Raw genomic sequence first — 14,242 nt, 5'->3', positions numbered from 1 at the left:
TTGGGGAACTTCTCAGTCCAAGCCCCCAAAGTCCTGAGTCCTTCCTGTCTAGAAAGACCCACGGTTAGGATCTGGGGCAGACACACGCTGTCGTGTGGCCACGCCAGTCATGAGCCTTAGACTCAGGCCACATTGTAGGATTTGAACAATAACCACCTTGGCCATCCAAGCATAGGGAAGAGACCGTGCGGTCTTTGAAGAACTGGGTCAAAGGGTGTGAGGAGTAAGATAACAGTGGATGATAAATTAACAACCCCTCCACGGCTGCCCACGAGGCTCTGGGTCTAAACAGCAGAGATGGGCCACCATTTTGATATCAGGCTCCAGGCAGGCACTGAACAGGTGTTCAAAGACTAAGGGTGGAATTTACTACGCTAGGAACTATGTCTGCCAGAAGTGACAATGAAATACTTTTTATGCATTCTCCTCCTCACCATGACTCCTCTTTTCTAAGAGTTGAAGTTCCTTAACTATCCTGGTTTGGTAGAATTCACCATCCTAAGACACAAACTCTTAAACCAAAGGACATGGTGGGGAAGAGGGAACCATGAGATCAATTTGCCCCTGAAAAAGACTTCATCTTCCAGAAAGCCTGGAGCTGAACTGAAGCGCCTTCCCCTGACTTCTGACTGGAACGACACTTGGGGACGTACCAATCGACAGCTCTCTGGGTGCCCAGGGTCCAAGGCCTTCACCCTCTCCCTTTAGAAGGATGCTAATATTGACACTTGAGTGTACCATCCACTTCTCTCTTCCAGTCTATTCTCTTTTGTGCAATCATGGTAATCTTCCGAAGATGTCAATTTGAGCATGTTGCTCTCTGGCTTAAAGCCCATCAGTGGCTCCCGCTACCCTCGCTGTCACTTAAAAGATTCCACTCAAGCAGATTCTGCCGGCCTCCTCTCCTGCCACTCACCCTCCTGGAGTCCACAGTCTAGTCTTAGCCTCCTTTCAGTTCCTCCTACCCCTGGGCCTTTGCATATGCTGGTCCTCTGTCTAAAACTCTCCTCCTGGCCTCACCACTGATTCTCCTCTCATCCACTCTTATTTTTCACTAAGATTCAAAGGAGGTCTCTTCTCCTCCAAGCACATGAGGACAGTGCTGTTCATCCTGCCCTGTTCACTGCTGTATCCCTGGTACCCAGCAAGCAGGGCAGACACTCAGTAAACATCAGTTCCATGACTAATTCCATTGCTTTGCTGTGGCTACTATGCAATGCCAAACCATGAAAACCAGCTCTGCGGATTTGCTTCTCAGGGCCGCAGAAAAAGGGTTATTACTGCAATGCCAACCGGGAAAGAGAAGTACACTTCCTCACCCCTTCCAGAAGCTTCTGTATATTCTCATCTCAACAGCGGCGCCCTGCACTCCACCCACGTCCCGCACTCTTTGCCAGAGCAGCGCAATGGAACACCTGCCATATTGCCCTTCATCTGCCAGACCCATTCCAGGCTCATGGCCAAACTCACGTATTGTGGGATGAGGAGATCCAGTAATGTGACAAGGGGTTGTTCATGTCCTGCATGTCCACCACGTCATACTTCTCATCCCAGATGCTGTTCTCCCGTGAAAACAGGTACGTGAGGAACTAGGAGAGTCACAAACACACAGATGGGGTCAGCACGATGGGGACAAGGATGGGTGGTGCCGGGTTCTTCCTGGCTATGTCAACCCGGGGGACTGGTAGCTCTCATACGTCAACTCAGCAGGTGGTCTCCAGGCCTCAGTTACCCAAGTTTTCAGTGCAGAAGCTCAGGCTGTAATAGGCTGTATCGATGCACGTTTCATTGACCTATACAACATTTTCCTTTTTAATGTGTATCCTAAAATATGTGACTCTACAAGACCATATGCTTCCCATATATAAGTTTTAAGGCATGATAATACCATGAACATTTGTGAACCCACCACCCAACTTGAGAAACAAAACATTAACAGTATCATAACATCTAAAAGGCAGGAAATGTCATATTCCAATTCCTGATCCCTTTGAAAAAAATAAAGAAAATTAGGAGATCGAGTGACACTGGGGTAACATTCTGCTTCCTGGGAAGAATGTTAGATGGGACAGGAGCTCCCCATTTCTCCCTCCGTCTCACCTCCCCTGATGCCTCACGCAGAGCCAAACACAACCATTTCGGGGGCGCACAGGCTGCCCATAAACCTCTGAATTTGTGGCGCTTATAATGCGCTCCCCGGCAGCAGACGCCCTCTATTGACGAAAGCAAAGAACACACCCAGGCAGCAAGGTCAACAGAGAAGGATGAGAAAAATGAAAGGCTGAGATAATTCAAAACCTGGAAAAAACCAGCCCTTGTCTCACAAGGAACGCACTCACCTCATCGACGAACAAGAAGGGCTCAGCAGTTTCCCTCATCGTGTCGTCGATGAACTTTGTCATCCGCTCACGGACTCTGTTCAGATCCTGAGCCCAGTGTTCCTTAGAATGACAAAAAGAACAAGAATTCACCAAATAGAGGACTGGCCAAAAAGTTATGACAGACCACCGAGGTTACTCGCCTGGCTGACCCCGGGCAAACCACACACCCTCTCCGTGCCTCCTTGTCTGTTACATGGAAATCATAATATCCATGCACAGAGTTTCTGGGAGAATACATAATACAAAGTAACTTCACTGGCTTCCTCTCCAAACCCTAAAACCCCAAATATTCCTCAGGCAAAGGGATGAAACATGACCCATAAATTCAACTTTGACTAATGCTTTCTGGGTTTCAAATATTCTGGAACCTCAATCTTTATGTATAATAAAAGCAAATGTGCTACCAGATGTGTGTGTGGTTGGGTGGGAAGGGTCAAACCAGGATGTTTGAAAGAAAGAAAAGCGTAAGGACAGATACAAATGAGGTGTGGAGAAATGGCCCCCTGGCACTAGGTGCAAATCAACAACGAGCCTGGCTGTTGATTCTTGCAAATCTACTTGGATAAGGGACACAAAACAGCCAGGAGGCTGGGAACAGCCAGTTCATTTACATAGAGAGGTGTTACAATCTTTGAATACTAGAACATGAAACTCAAATGGTAGGATACTGAATGCAAACACTTTGCCAGGCCAAGATGCCCCCAAAATGCCAGAAGCTTCCTCCTTCCTTTTTCTACAGAGCTTTTGCACAAAAAGCGTGGGTACTTAACTGATATAACCAGGCACTAGATGGCTGTGAATAAAAAATCTTCTGCCTAAAGGAGTTTAAAATGTGAATACTCTGGGGGCTGGCCCCGTGGCCGAGTGGTTAAGTTCGCACACTCCGCTGCAGGCGGCCCAGTGTTTCGTTGGTTCGAATCCTGGGCGCGGACATGGCACTGCTCATCAAGCCACGCTGAGGCAGTGTCCCACATGCCACAACTAGAAGGACCCACAACGAAGAATATACAACTATGTACTGGGGGGCTTTGGGGAGAAAAAGGAAAAAATAAAATCTTTGAAAAATAAAATAAAATGTGAATACTCTGGGGGTTAAAAAAATGTATCTATTTAATGTGGGGTATTGTGCAAGGCATCTATAATAATAAAAATGATGACAAGAATAATGGTGAAAGGAATAAAAATGGTGATGTCAGTCCACACCAGGCAGGGACTGTAGGCCAGGCTCTGTGCTAAACCTTTTCCACACAGTGGCTCACTTTGAACTCACACAACCCCAGGAGGTACCTATTATTTTCCGTGTTATATAAATGGGGAGACTGAGGCTTCACGTGATTAAATAATTTAACTCAGTGATAAGCCCAAGACCAAACCCAGGCACATCAGTTCCGGGGGCTTCCTCAACTCCCTTCTTATAGTGTCACTCAGCTCTCCCAGGGCAGGACTGTAGCACATTTAACCAGATTAGTTCCAAATTTTCACTTCTATTAAAAATGCTGCCATATTTCTTTAGGATAAGTTCCTAGGAGGGCAATTATCTAATCAAAGTATATGAACCTTTTTTCAGTTTTCATTTTAATTGCATATTGCCAAAGCACTTGCTAAAGATTTGTACTCATTTGCAGACCAAGTGTTGCCATGGTTATTCCACCCATGAGCAACCATCGCCCCAAACAAATGTCCTAAACGACTAGCTCTGCTTCATGCCAGCATCCTCCAGAGCACCGAGGATACAGGACATCACAGGTCAGCCAGACTGATGGCTCAGGGTTCCCATCCTTGACATCCAGCCTGTGGTTCCTACCGAGCACACTCACACGGACACTTGTGAGCTGCCTGGGTCCTAACTCCCCACACGCGGGGAGAGAGCTCCTGCACTTTGCTCCTGGCCCAGCTCCCTGATCTCCGAGGGCAGCCCAGTGAAGGGGCCAGGGTGGGGAAAGCCTGGGACTCTCCCTGTAATAAATGAACCAAAACTGGGTGGCAAATTCTAGGATCAAAAGCTACCTGTCCCCAGGAATTTAACCATTTAATGCCAATAGCTCCCTACAAAAGCAAGTCATTCAGGGCAAGGAAGAGGAGGGCGAGAAAGACAGAAACACCTGCCTCTCTCTGCTTCACGCCCCTGGCAACACGGTACCCAGCAGGTAACGTGTCCAACAGAATTCATTCATTTTACCTGCCCTCAGGCACAGCCTCAGGCTGGGTAAATAAGCCTTCTCTCCATCACTGTCATTCAACCCCACGTGGGGAGGTCGTGACACTTCAAGTCCTCGGTCACCATTTATCATGTACCACAGGAGCCATCATCACTGCCTGGGCCTCCATGTGGCTGGCCTCGTGAAAAGTCTGTGTTTCTGTTCATTATTCTCTCTGTAATCAATTAAATCTGAACATGGGCCATGTATTGGATGACATTAAGAAATCAGTGTTTATTGAGTAAGGTGTAAGAGGAGTATTACGGTTACATTTATAAAAAAGGAGTCTATATCCGTAAGAGAGACATATTGAAGTATTTACAAATGGCATAATACATAGTCTGAGGATTACTTTAAAATTTTTCAGCAAAGAAATGAAGAAGGGAGAGGAGATGGGAGGCACATGGGTGTGGACATGGAAGACAGGTGAAATAAAATTGTCAAAAACGTCCGTAACTTTTTAATCTGAGTGATGGGCACATGGTGGCTCGCGATGCCCATCCATGTACTTCTATGTATGTTTGAGATGCTCTGCAATACAAAGATTTCTAAAAACAAATGAGCTGAATGTTGCTGTGAACCTAAAACTGCTCTAAAAAATACAGTCTACTAAAACCAAAACCAAACAATTAAATGAGGAACAAAAAGTAAATGAGACTCTAGCGATATAAAGAAAAAATTTAAATATACACGTGACTATGCACGTACACACATACTCATACACACAGCCAAAGATCAATACTATCTTCTCCGATCCCCACAATTCTGAGAGGTAGGGCTCTCATCTCCATTTAAAGAAGGAGAAAATGGGGTACAGAAGGGTCCAACTACCTGCCCAAGGTCGCACAGCTCGTAAGAGGATCTCAGGTTTATCTCCCTCAAGCTGAGGGTTTCTCAAGCCCGGCACGACAGACATTCGGGGTTGGGTAATTCCTTGCTGTGGGCAGCGAGGGGCTGATCTGTGCATTTTAGGATGTTGAGCAGCACCCCTGGCCTCTACCCTCTAGATGCTAGTGGCAGCCCCCAGTTGTGACAACCAAAATATCTCCAGGCATGCCCAATGTCCCCCCCGGGGGGCAGAACCGCCCTGGCGGAAACCACTGCCCCACATGAAACTCCCTGCCTCTGCCATGGGCTCGGAGCCCGCACATAAACATTCAGGGAGACCTCCCACACGGCATCTGTTTAAGAACAGCTGTGCTGGTTTATCCCCCAAAGGACCTGGCTGGCTTTCCACCTAGTCACATCCTCCATCAGTCAGGACAGGCTTCCTGGGGAGGTGACTCCTGAGATGAGCCAGGAAAAGGAGCAGAAGCCAGCCAGGCGAGGACGCCCCCGCCCGCAAGGCCCACCCCTGCCGCCCCATGATTGTCATTCTTCTTCCTCAAAGTGTGCCTTGAAAAAAGGCTGATATGAGGCTGTTCTCATTCCAGAGCCTGAGGTGCCAGAGCAGCCGTGGACAGGGAGACCACAGTGGCAGCCAGGGGAAGACAGGCGGCAGGTGGGGAGAAGGTGAGACACCGCCCCAGGCAGCTCCCCCAGCCCTGCTGTGCTCTCACCTGCTGTTCATGTAAGAGAAACCGCTGGAAGTCATGCAGGTGAACAGCGGAGGCATCCGGCCGGTCGGTGTTGCTGTCCTCGGGGAAAGGGGGGGCATTTAGAGATGGACACATTCAACAGAGGAGTCGAGAGGGCAGCCTGCCACCCAGAGAGCCCTGCCACGTCCCTCTGTGGTGCCAGGTGCCAGGCTGACCAACAGGAAGACACAGGTGACCGAGACAATGACTGACCCAGAAGGATTCAGAGGGGCCCTGGAGCCAGAGTCTCAGAGGGCGGAGGCCCTGGAACCTGCACCTAGCTGCTCCCGGGGGGATCCTGTGCACCTCGCCCTGCGATGGGGAGTGTGGCCTTGGGGGAGACCGGCAGAGCGGGCAGTCAGGGTACAGTGTGGTATGGAGAGGAGGTGGCAGCCCAAGCAGAGCCCTGGAGGGCCAGGGGGGCTTTCTGGAGGAAGAAGCATCTGATGGAGTCTCCAAGAAGGAGGAGGGTTAGCCAGAGGAGGTGGAAAGGGTCCCAGGCGAAAGCAACCATATACGCAAAGGCTAAAGGAAAAGGGGAGGGTGGCACGGACACGCGCATGCACAGCTAACTTGCATAGGGCTGCACGTGGACAGCATTTAGGGGGAGCCAATGCAGAAGTGAACAGGGCCCACATCAAAGGGTCTCATCAGGAGCCGCAATCCACAGTTTTCTGAGCCATCGAGGGCTCTGAGGCAGGAGTGGGGGCCAGATGAAGCCCCCCAGATCCTGGGCTGCCGGGGAGAACCAGCTGGAACATGCAAGACACAGGCCATGGAGCAATCAGAGGCCCACGGTGGGAGAATTTTCCATTTGAGATGAGGAAAACCCTTCACCCTGAATAAAGGGACACTCCAGCTCGGCCAGCAGCTTGCTGACAGATGGCCTCATGAAGAGGATGCTCCCAAGAAACCAAGACCTCACCAGACTGGCACAATTGACCCTGGTTTCTGCGGAAAGTACGTCCTGTAGAACAGAGCTGCCCAGGGAAGTCTGTACTTTTCCCTGAGCTCTCACTGGTGAGATGGGGGGAGGGGGCGAGCGTCTTTTTAAAACACAGGAGACCAAACATGCTTAAGGTTTCTCCCTTTACTAAACATCAGGGTCCAAAAATCTATGGAAGTTCATTACAAGTGCATTTCTAACTTTCCTTCCTAACCAGCCTCACGGTCTCACACTAATCTTTTCATTAAAATACTACATAAAAATCAGATTCATTTTATATATGGGTCCTGGGTGTAGAAGCAAGAGCAGGAAGTGTTCTCACCGGTAAGGGCTGGTTCCAAAAAGCAGACCTAGGTCAGTGGGCTACAAATCATGTTATAGGTGCTATTAACTCCATGGCAACCATTTCTCCCAGACAGACAGGCTTGGGAATCACAGAACACTTTATAAACCCCCGACTAGGGGAATCAGGTAAAGGATCTGACAAGTCCTGCAGCACTTAATGTTTTAATAATATCATTATCACTATTTATGAGCCCTTGCCATGCACCATGTAAAGCCCTTTATAAACCTCAATTCATTTTAATTCAGTTAACCCTGCTTAACCAGGGTTTCCCAAACTCATTTGGCCACTAACATCCTTTGAATTTTGGTAAAAAAAATCTATTAACGTGTCATGTTCTTCTATGAAGCATGCTCTGGAGAAGGAGGTGCCAATGCATGCCACCTTCTCTACAGAACCTTCTGGGCCACCCTCCCAACACGCCACACACCCCACTGTTGCTGGTCATGTTTATCCACGTCACAGGCTCGAGATGGCCAATCCCCCAATAGGAGGACCCTGTCCCAGTGGAGATCAGCACCTGCCAACAGAGGTGGCCCTCCCAGGGGCCAGGTGGCCGGGCTGGGAGGACCCACAAGAGCACCACGCCTCACACAGCTGCCCTGAATATCAACAACCCAGAAGAGGTGCCTCACCCCAAGATGAACACAGAAGAATCCTTTTTGAATTCGTCAAGAATCTGAAATAGAAAATAGAAAAAAAAAAACACACACAAAAATAAGAATGTTAGACAAGTCAAGCTACTTAATGCAAATGAATAGATCTTTTCTGTGGTTAAACAATTATCATTGTAATTTGTATGACTTGTAAATATTCAAATATAACTGAAATTTATGAAGCAAAAGACGGAAGTCTTTTCTCACCCATTCCATAGTCTTATTCTTGAGAAGCAACCATTCTTAATAATTTGGTAGGTTTCCTTCTAGAATTTGTTTTATGGATATTCGTTTAACTATATCTGATCATAACATATTACATCCATGTCTCCCAACTATTCGCTTTTGTTTCAAGCTTTACCATTATTCTGCAAACTCAAATAGTCCTGCCTTGCTACTTTGAAAACCCACATTGTATTCCATAATAAGTATATTATCGATTTTCTGTGATTATATCCACTATTAGAAAGAATGTCCTTGTCTCTATATCTTTGCCCACTTATGCCAGTATTTCCATTGGGTCGATTTCTAGACAGGAAAGTGCATGGACACGGGGTGTGCACATTGACTTTGACAGATTCACCAAATTATTCTCCAAACAGTGTCCGGATGGAAACCCGCACCAGAGAATAATACACAAACTTTCCGACACCCTCACAGCTACACTCCAAATCCTTAATATTTCAGCGAGCTGATTTCCAATCTTTGAATTCCAGAGGAAGAAAGAAACACTGGACACATCCACACACCACACACACACGCACACATACCATGACCATGTCTGGTGAGGTCGGATTACTTTGAGAGGTCTGTGATTCGATACGGGTTTGAATAATTCAGGGCACAAATGGAAATGTGGCCGCTGTCAAGTCATAAATGCCAACGATATGGAACGACTCCTGCTCTAGTTCCCCAGGCCACTCGCCAAAGGGCTTAGAGTCCAGAATGACATGTGGACAATCAATGTTCTAGAAAGGGCATCCACAGGCCCCTAGAAAGCATTAGGAATTCTGTGGAAGTCTGGGCATGTATCTTTATTTTTTTTGGAAAGAAGATCTGTAGCTTTAATCAGCATCTCAGAGAAGTAGGTCACCCACAAAAAGTTAAGAGCCTCTCTTTTAGAAAAACTTAGAGGTACTTCCTTCCATTTATGTGCAATTTACAGCACAGCTATTTCTTTATTTAAAAAAAGAAAAAAGAAAGGGGGTAGGTTTTAGGTAATGCATGCTGTTTGCTATGTGGATACATCTGGTGCTTAGATCACCAAGTCAATCTGGTGCTTAAAGCTGAGAGGCCAGAGCCCTTCCAAACCCAAACCCCGAAGCTGGTTCCTCACATCTGGAGAAAGCCCAGTGTCTGGCCCCCCATCAGTGACCCACCCCACGTGGTCCCTGAAGCCAGCCCAACCCTTTCCATCCCTTTCAGCAGAGCGCAGAGAAAGCTCCACCCCATTTCAGCCACACGGGGAGCTGGGGAGCTGGGACGAAGGAGGTGCCCCTACGGCACAGACGCTTCCAGAGCCAGAAAAGATGGCGAGAAACACCCCGGCTCCTCCTCTCGTCTGCCGCAATCTCCCTAAGGTGACCCCATTCGCTGAACCGACTGGAAGCCCCTTGGCAGAAGCGCCTGGGAACGTGTGTGCGAGAATCGGGCCCCTGGGCTGCAGAGCAGGGAATGCATTGAAAGCAAAGAGGCAAATATTACCAGGCCGGTGCTCACCACTCGGGCAGCACAGCGGATTCAGACCCGATTCTCTCAGAATTCAGAGGCCACGCTGCTGGAGACTATATTAGAATATTGGCTGAATGCAATGGGGCTCATGGAGAATGGAAACAGGGCGTCGAGGTGACTCCTGGGCTCATCCAACAGGGTGGCCAGTTACACAGCCACTGCAACAGAGACAGGCGTGGGGGAGCATCACGAGGCCTGGACATTCCAGGGTGAGATGCTGGCTAGAAGCACCTTTGGAAAAGCAAACTGGCAGGTAAAAAGGAGAGAGGCATTTAGGGGAGAGGTGGGGGCTGGAGATATCTTTCTGGGAGGAGTCAGCATAAAGGCGTTGTTTGAAGCCAGGGGACTGGATACGATCGTACAGGAGGTGGCAGATAATGGGAAGAGCTCTGTGGACTGAGATCTGGGGTGGGATGTACGAAAGACAGCAACGTGAAGGAAACAGTGTGGTGGGTCTTTTCCCAAAAGCAGCTAGAGGCCACTCTGAGGGTGCAGCAGGTACCAGGCATTTGTCCCTCTGGCGCCAGCACAACTGCAGGGAAGGCGGGGCCTCACCCTCTCTGGCCAGGACACCCGAGGACACGGTTGGTGTGTATGAGCAGTGGGCTGGCGGGCATGCTGGCAGGCACTGGGATGGCCCCCCACTGGGTCCACTCAAGACTCCCCGGGACGGGGGGGGGGGGGGGGGGGGGCGGGTAGAGGGCACTCAAGGGCTCCCTCTGGCAGTGACTATTTTAACAACTGGGATGGCAGATGCCAGCCAAGCACCGGCTCTGCCTGGGACATGCAAAGGTTCAGATGCCAAGAAACGGAAGAAGACCCAGCCAAAGACGCTATGAGAGGATGGATGACAGCAAAGTAAGAGAAGAATGAAGACAGCGAATTATCCAACAGCCAAGTGACAAAACCAAAGAGAGAGGGACCATCTGTGTGACCCCTGCCACTGAGCAGACAAGATAAAGGCCAGAGGACTGACCACTGGATTTGTCAACACGGAGGTCACTGGTGATGTGACAAGATGCACTGCTATGGGGTGGCAGGCATGGAACCACGATCGGAAGGGGCTCAAGAGAGGGAGGGAGGGAAGCGGAGACAGTAGGGTAGACGGTGTCCCCAGAGTAGGTCACTCTATAGGGGCAGAGAAATGGGGCAGCAGTTAGAACGGGAGGATGTATCGAGGAGGACATTACACAGATGGAAAGTCGCACGTTACGGGCAGAATTGTGTCCCCCAAAAGATATGTCGAAGTCCTAACCCCTGGTAGCTGTGAACATGACCTTATTCAAAAATAGGGTCTTAACGGACACGATCAAGTTGAGGCAAGGTCATACTAGATTAGGGTGGGCCCTCATCCAATGACTGAGTCCTTACAAAGAGAGGGAGAGCTGGAGACAGACACACATGCGGAGAAGGCGGCCAAGTGACGACGGAGGCAGAGACTGGAGAGATGCACCTACAAGGTAAGGAGCACCCAGGATTATCGGCAAACTCCAGGAGCTGGGCAGGAGGCAAGCAACAGATTCTCCCTTAGAGCCTTCGGAGGGAGTGTGGCTCCTCCAACACCCTGATTTCAGACTTTGAACCTCCAGAACCGTGAGAGAAAACATTTCTGTTCTGGTAAGCCACTCAGTTCTGGTCCTTTGTCACGGCAGCCCTGGGAAACGAATAGGGCCTGTCTGTGAGCTGGCACAGGGCAGCCACGAGCCCCTCACACCAATCTTATCAGGAAGGCAGTAAAATAAACCCCATTTCAGAAACAAGAAACAGGCTCAGAGAGGACAAGTACTTTCTCCAAGATGACACACCTAGCAAGTCGAGGGGCCACAATTTCAACCCAGGTCCACCTGGTAAATCTCTACTGCCCCACACAACACGAGCAAATGCACACAAAGTAAACAGTGGCATCCTAGCAATAAGAGAAGAATATTCTAGATGCTACAGGCACACAGTGGAGGCAGCAATTAATTTATTTCAGCCTTATTGTGTAGGCTTATGGAGTCAAATTCTACCAAACCAGGGCGTTCATCCTGCCCCACCATGCAACTCTGGGCGACGTCCCTGACCCCTTCAACCGCAGCAAAGGATCAATGAGATCAGGGGCCGTGTCTGCTTTGTTAACCACTGTGCCTTCTCAGGTCACTCAAACATTTATTGAATGAATGACTAAAATAATGGATAAATTAATATTCTCTGGGGAAAATTCAAAGGCTACCTGGAAAAGTCACCTATAACTTTCAGTCCCCAAGAGAAGGGGCAGTCACCACCCAGGGAGGGGAGCACAGAAGCAACAGCCCAGAGGTCCCGAGGTCCACCTGGGGTCAGGGAATTGACTTTTCCATGTGGCCGTAACTCATTTTACACACTATCTGTGCTGAGCAGGTCATGTGAGCCATTTGGTTCCAGGAGGCCAAAGGGAAAAGGGCAGTGAGAGAAAAGCTAACCAGAGATTATGCTCTGCCAAATTCTGCACTGCAGACACTTCTCCCCAGGCCACTGATTAAAATAATCTCAGATGTTTTCCGGAATCCTCCACCAAAATATCATTACAGAATGTTAATCATTCATCTCCCACACACTCACACCCGTGTAACATCTGGAAGAATAAACATTAAACTTCTTCCTGAATGTGTAATTGCAGATATAATCCTGGGTACATTTGCAGGCATTTTAATTTTCTTTTTATTTATGTCACTTTCTACTTTTAGGTAATGAAGACACATTACTTCGCTTATAAGAAAATTTATTCAAACATCAGAAATGGATTTCCCATCAAGAGCTGCCTGGTCTTCTGCATCAACACAGTGAGATATCAAGACACTCCGAGAAAGCCACTATTTTGACCACGTTGGTCTTTTTGAAACAGGACAGGGACCAGGAGCGCCAGAGACCAGCTGCCCTCGCTTCCTCCCAGGGTGATTCTGCCTCATGAAAGGAGAGGCTGATGATAGTAGTAAATACCATGGTCTGGGGGCCACGTGTGGGCCGGACACTCCGCTGGGTGACTGATACCTACGAGCTCCTTTAATCCTCTCAACAAGCAACAAGGATGGACACTGTCACCCCCATATGACAGACAAGACTGAGGGTCAGGAAATTTAATATTGCTCTTACCTAAAAGTAACGCTAAAGGAAGATTAGTGCCACCTTAAAAACACTCATAGCAGAGTTGTTTTCTATTTTAACAGGCAAACCAGAAGCAGAAAACACTTGCATTCGACTCCAGGTGGATAGTAATGGGATGGCAGACGGTGTGTGTATTTATGTTCTCTGGCATCTTTTGGGGTTGGGAAGGCATTTGTTCTCTGAATTTCACTGGACATAATTTGCAAGTTGATTGTTGATTACTTGTGAGCCGCTGGAGAGAAACTCTGAAACATGAGTTCATGGGAACCCATAGTGGACAGACTTTTAAGATGGCCCCAGGATTGCCACCTCCTGGTATTCACACCTTTGCATTAGTCCTATCACTTGCAAAAGTGATCGGATGTACACGATTACGTGTACGTGATTACATGATGATGTTACATGCAATTTAGGCACCCGTCTCGCTGGCTTTGAGAAAGAAAACAGCCACGCAGGGGAGCCCCGTATACTAAGGAGCTGTGGGCAGCCTCCAGCCAGCAAGATGCTAAAGCCCTCAGTCCTCTGGCTGCAAGGAACTGAATGCTGCCACAACCACGTGAGCTTGGAGGCAGATCTTTGCCCATCTGGGCCTCAGATAAGATCACAGCCCCAGTGGAAATCTTAAATGCAGCCTTGTGAGACCCCAAAGCAGAGAAGCCAGCTAAAGTGTGCCTGGATGCCTGAGCCCAAGACACCATGAGAGAACAAATGTGCATCGTGGTAACTGTTAGGCAGCAACACATAACAAATGCAGAAGCCTAACACATTCCCAAAGTAATTATATTCCCAAAGTAATCTACTAGAGAGTACCAAGAAGAGATCATATGAAATGGCAAAGGGCAGAAACATACATAAATAAACAGGAACCCAACCACCTCATCACACAGGAGTGAACTCAAGTCCTGGACCAAGACCAAGACTGAAATGAGTCAGCCACCCTCACTCATAACCAGGGCCTGTAAATGCCTGACCCCCAGCCTCCACTACCCAGCGAGGACTTCGCAGGTTTGGTGGGGAGGCAGCAAAGTAGGAGTTATGAAGCTGGGTACCAGGTTAAAATATTTAAGGAAGAAATAATACAATATCTTAGGTTTGCTTCCAAGTCCTTCATGAGAAGAGGGAAGCGGGTAAGCACCTAGATGAAATAAGATGGCCATGAGTTGACCATTGCTGACCCTGGCTGACGGGTACACCGGGGGGTTGTTATACTATTATCGATGCTTGTATATGTTTGAAATTTCCCTTAATACAAAAGTTTAAAAAATTAAACAGAAGTATCAGTGGCTA

General features: G+C 48.4%; 1 protein-coding gene across 1 annotated transcript in view; it reads right to left on the bottom strand.

The window, feature by feature from the left end:
- The window catches only part of PLCG2 (phospholipase C gamma 2), a 146,812-nt gene that overhangs the window by 55,518 nt on the left and 77,052 nt on the right, over positions 1-14,242 (bottom strand). Inside the window, exons 8-11 of the mRNA XM_001501998.7 lie at positions 8,081-8,124; positions 6,139-6,211; positions 2,340-2,441; positions 1,471-1,589 (exon numbers count right to left, since the gene is read on the bottom strand). Of these exons, the coding sequence (XP_001502048.2) occupies positions 1,471-1,589; positions 2,340-2,441; positions 6,139-6,211; positions 8,081-8,124 (338 nt within the window). The remainder of the gene's footprint in view (positions 1-1,470; positions 1,590-2,339; positions 2,442-6,138; positions 6,212-8,080; positions 8,125-14,242) is intronic.

Source organism: Equus caballus, chromosome 3 (assembly GCF_041296265.1).
Source record: "Equus caballus isolate H_3958 breed thoroughbred chromosome 3, TB-T2T, whole genome shotgun sequence".
Classification (NCBI taxonomy): Eukaryota; Metazoa; Chordata; class Mammalia; order Perissodactyla; family Equidae; genus Equus; species Equus caballus.
This window is presented reverse-complemented; position numbering and strand designations above follow the sequence as displayed.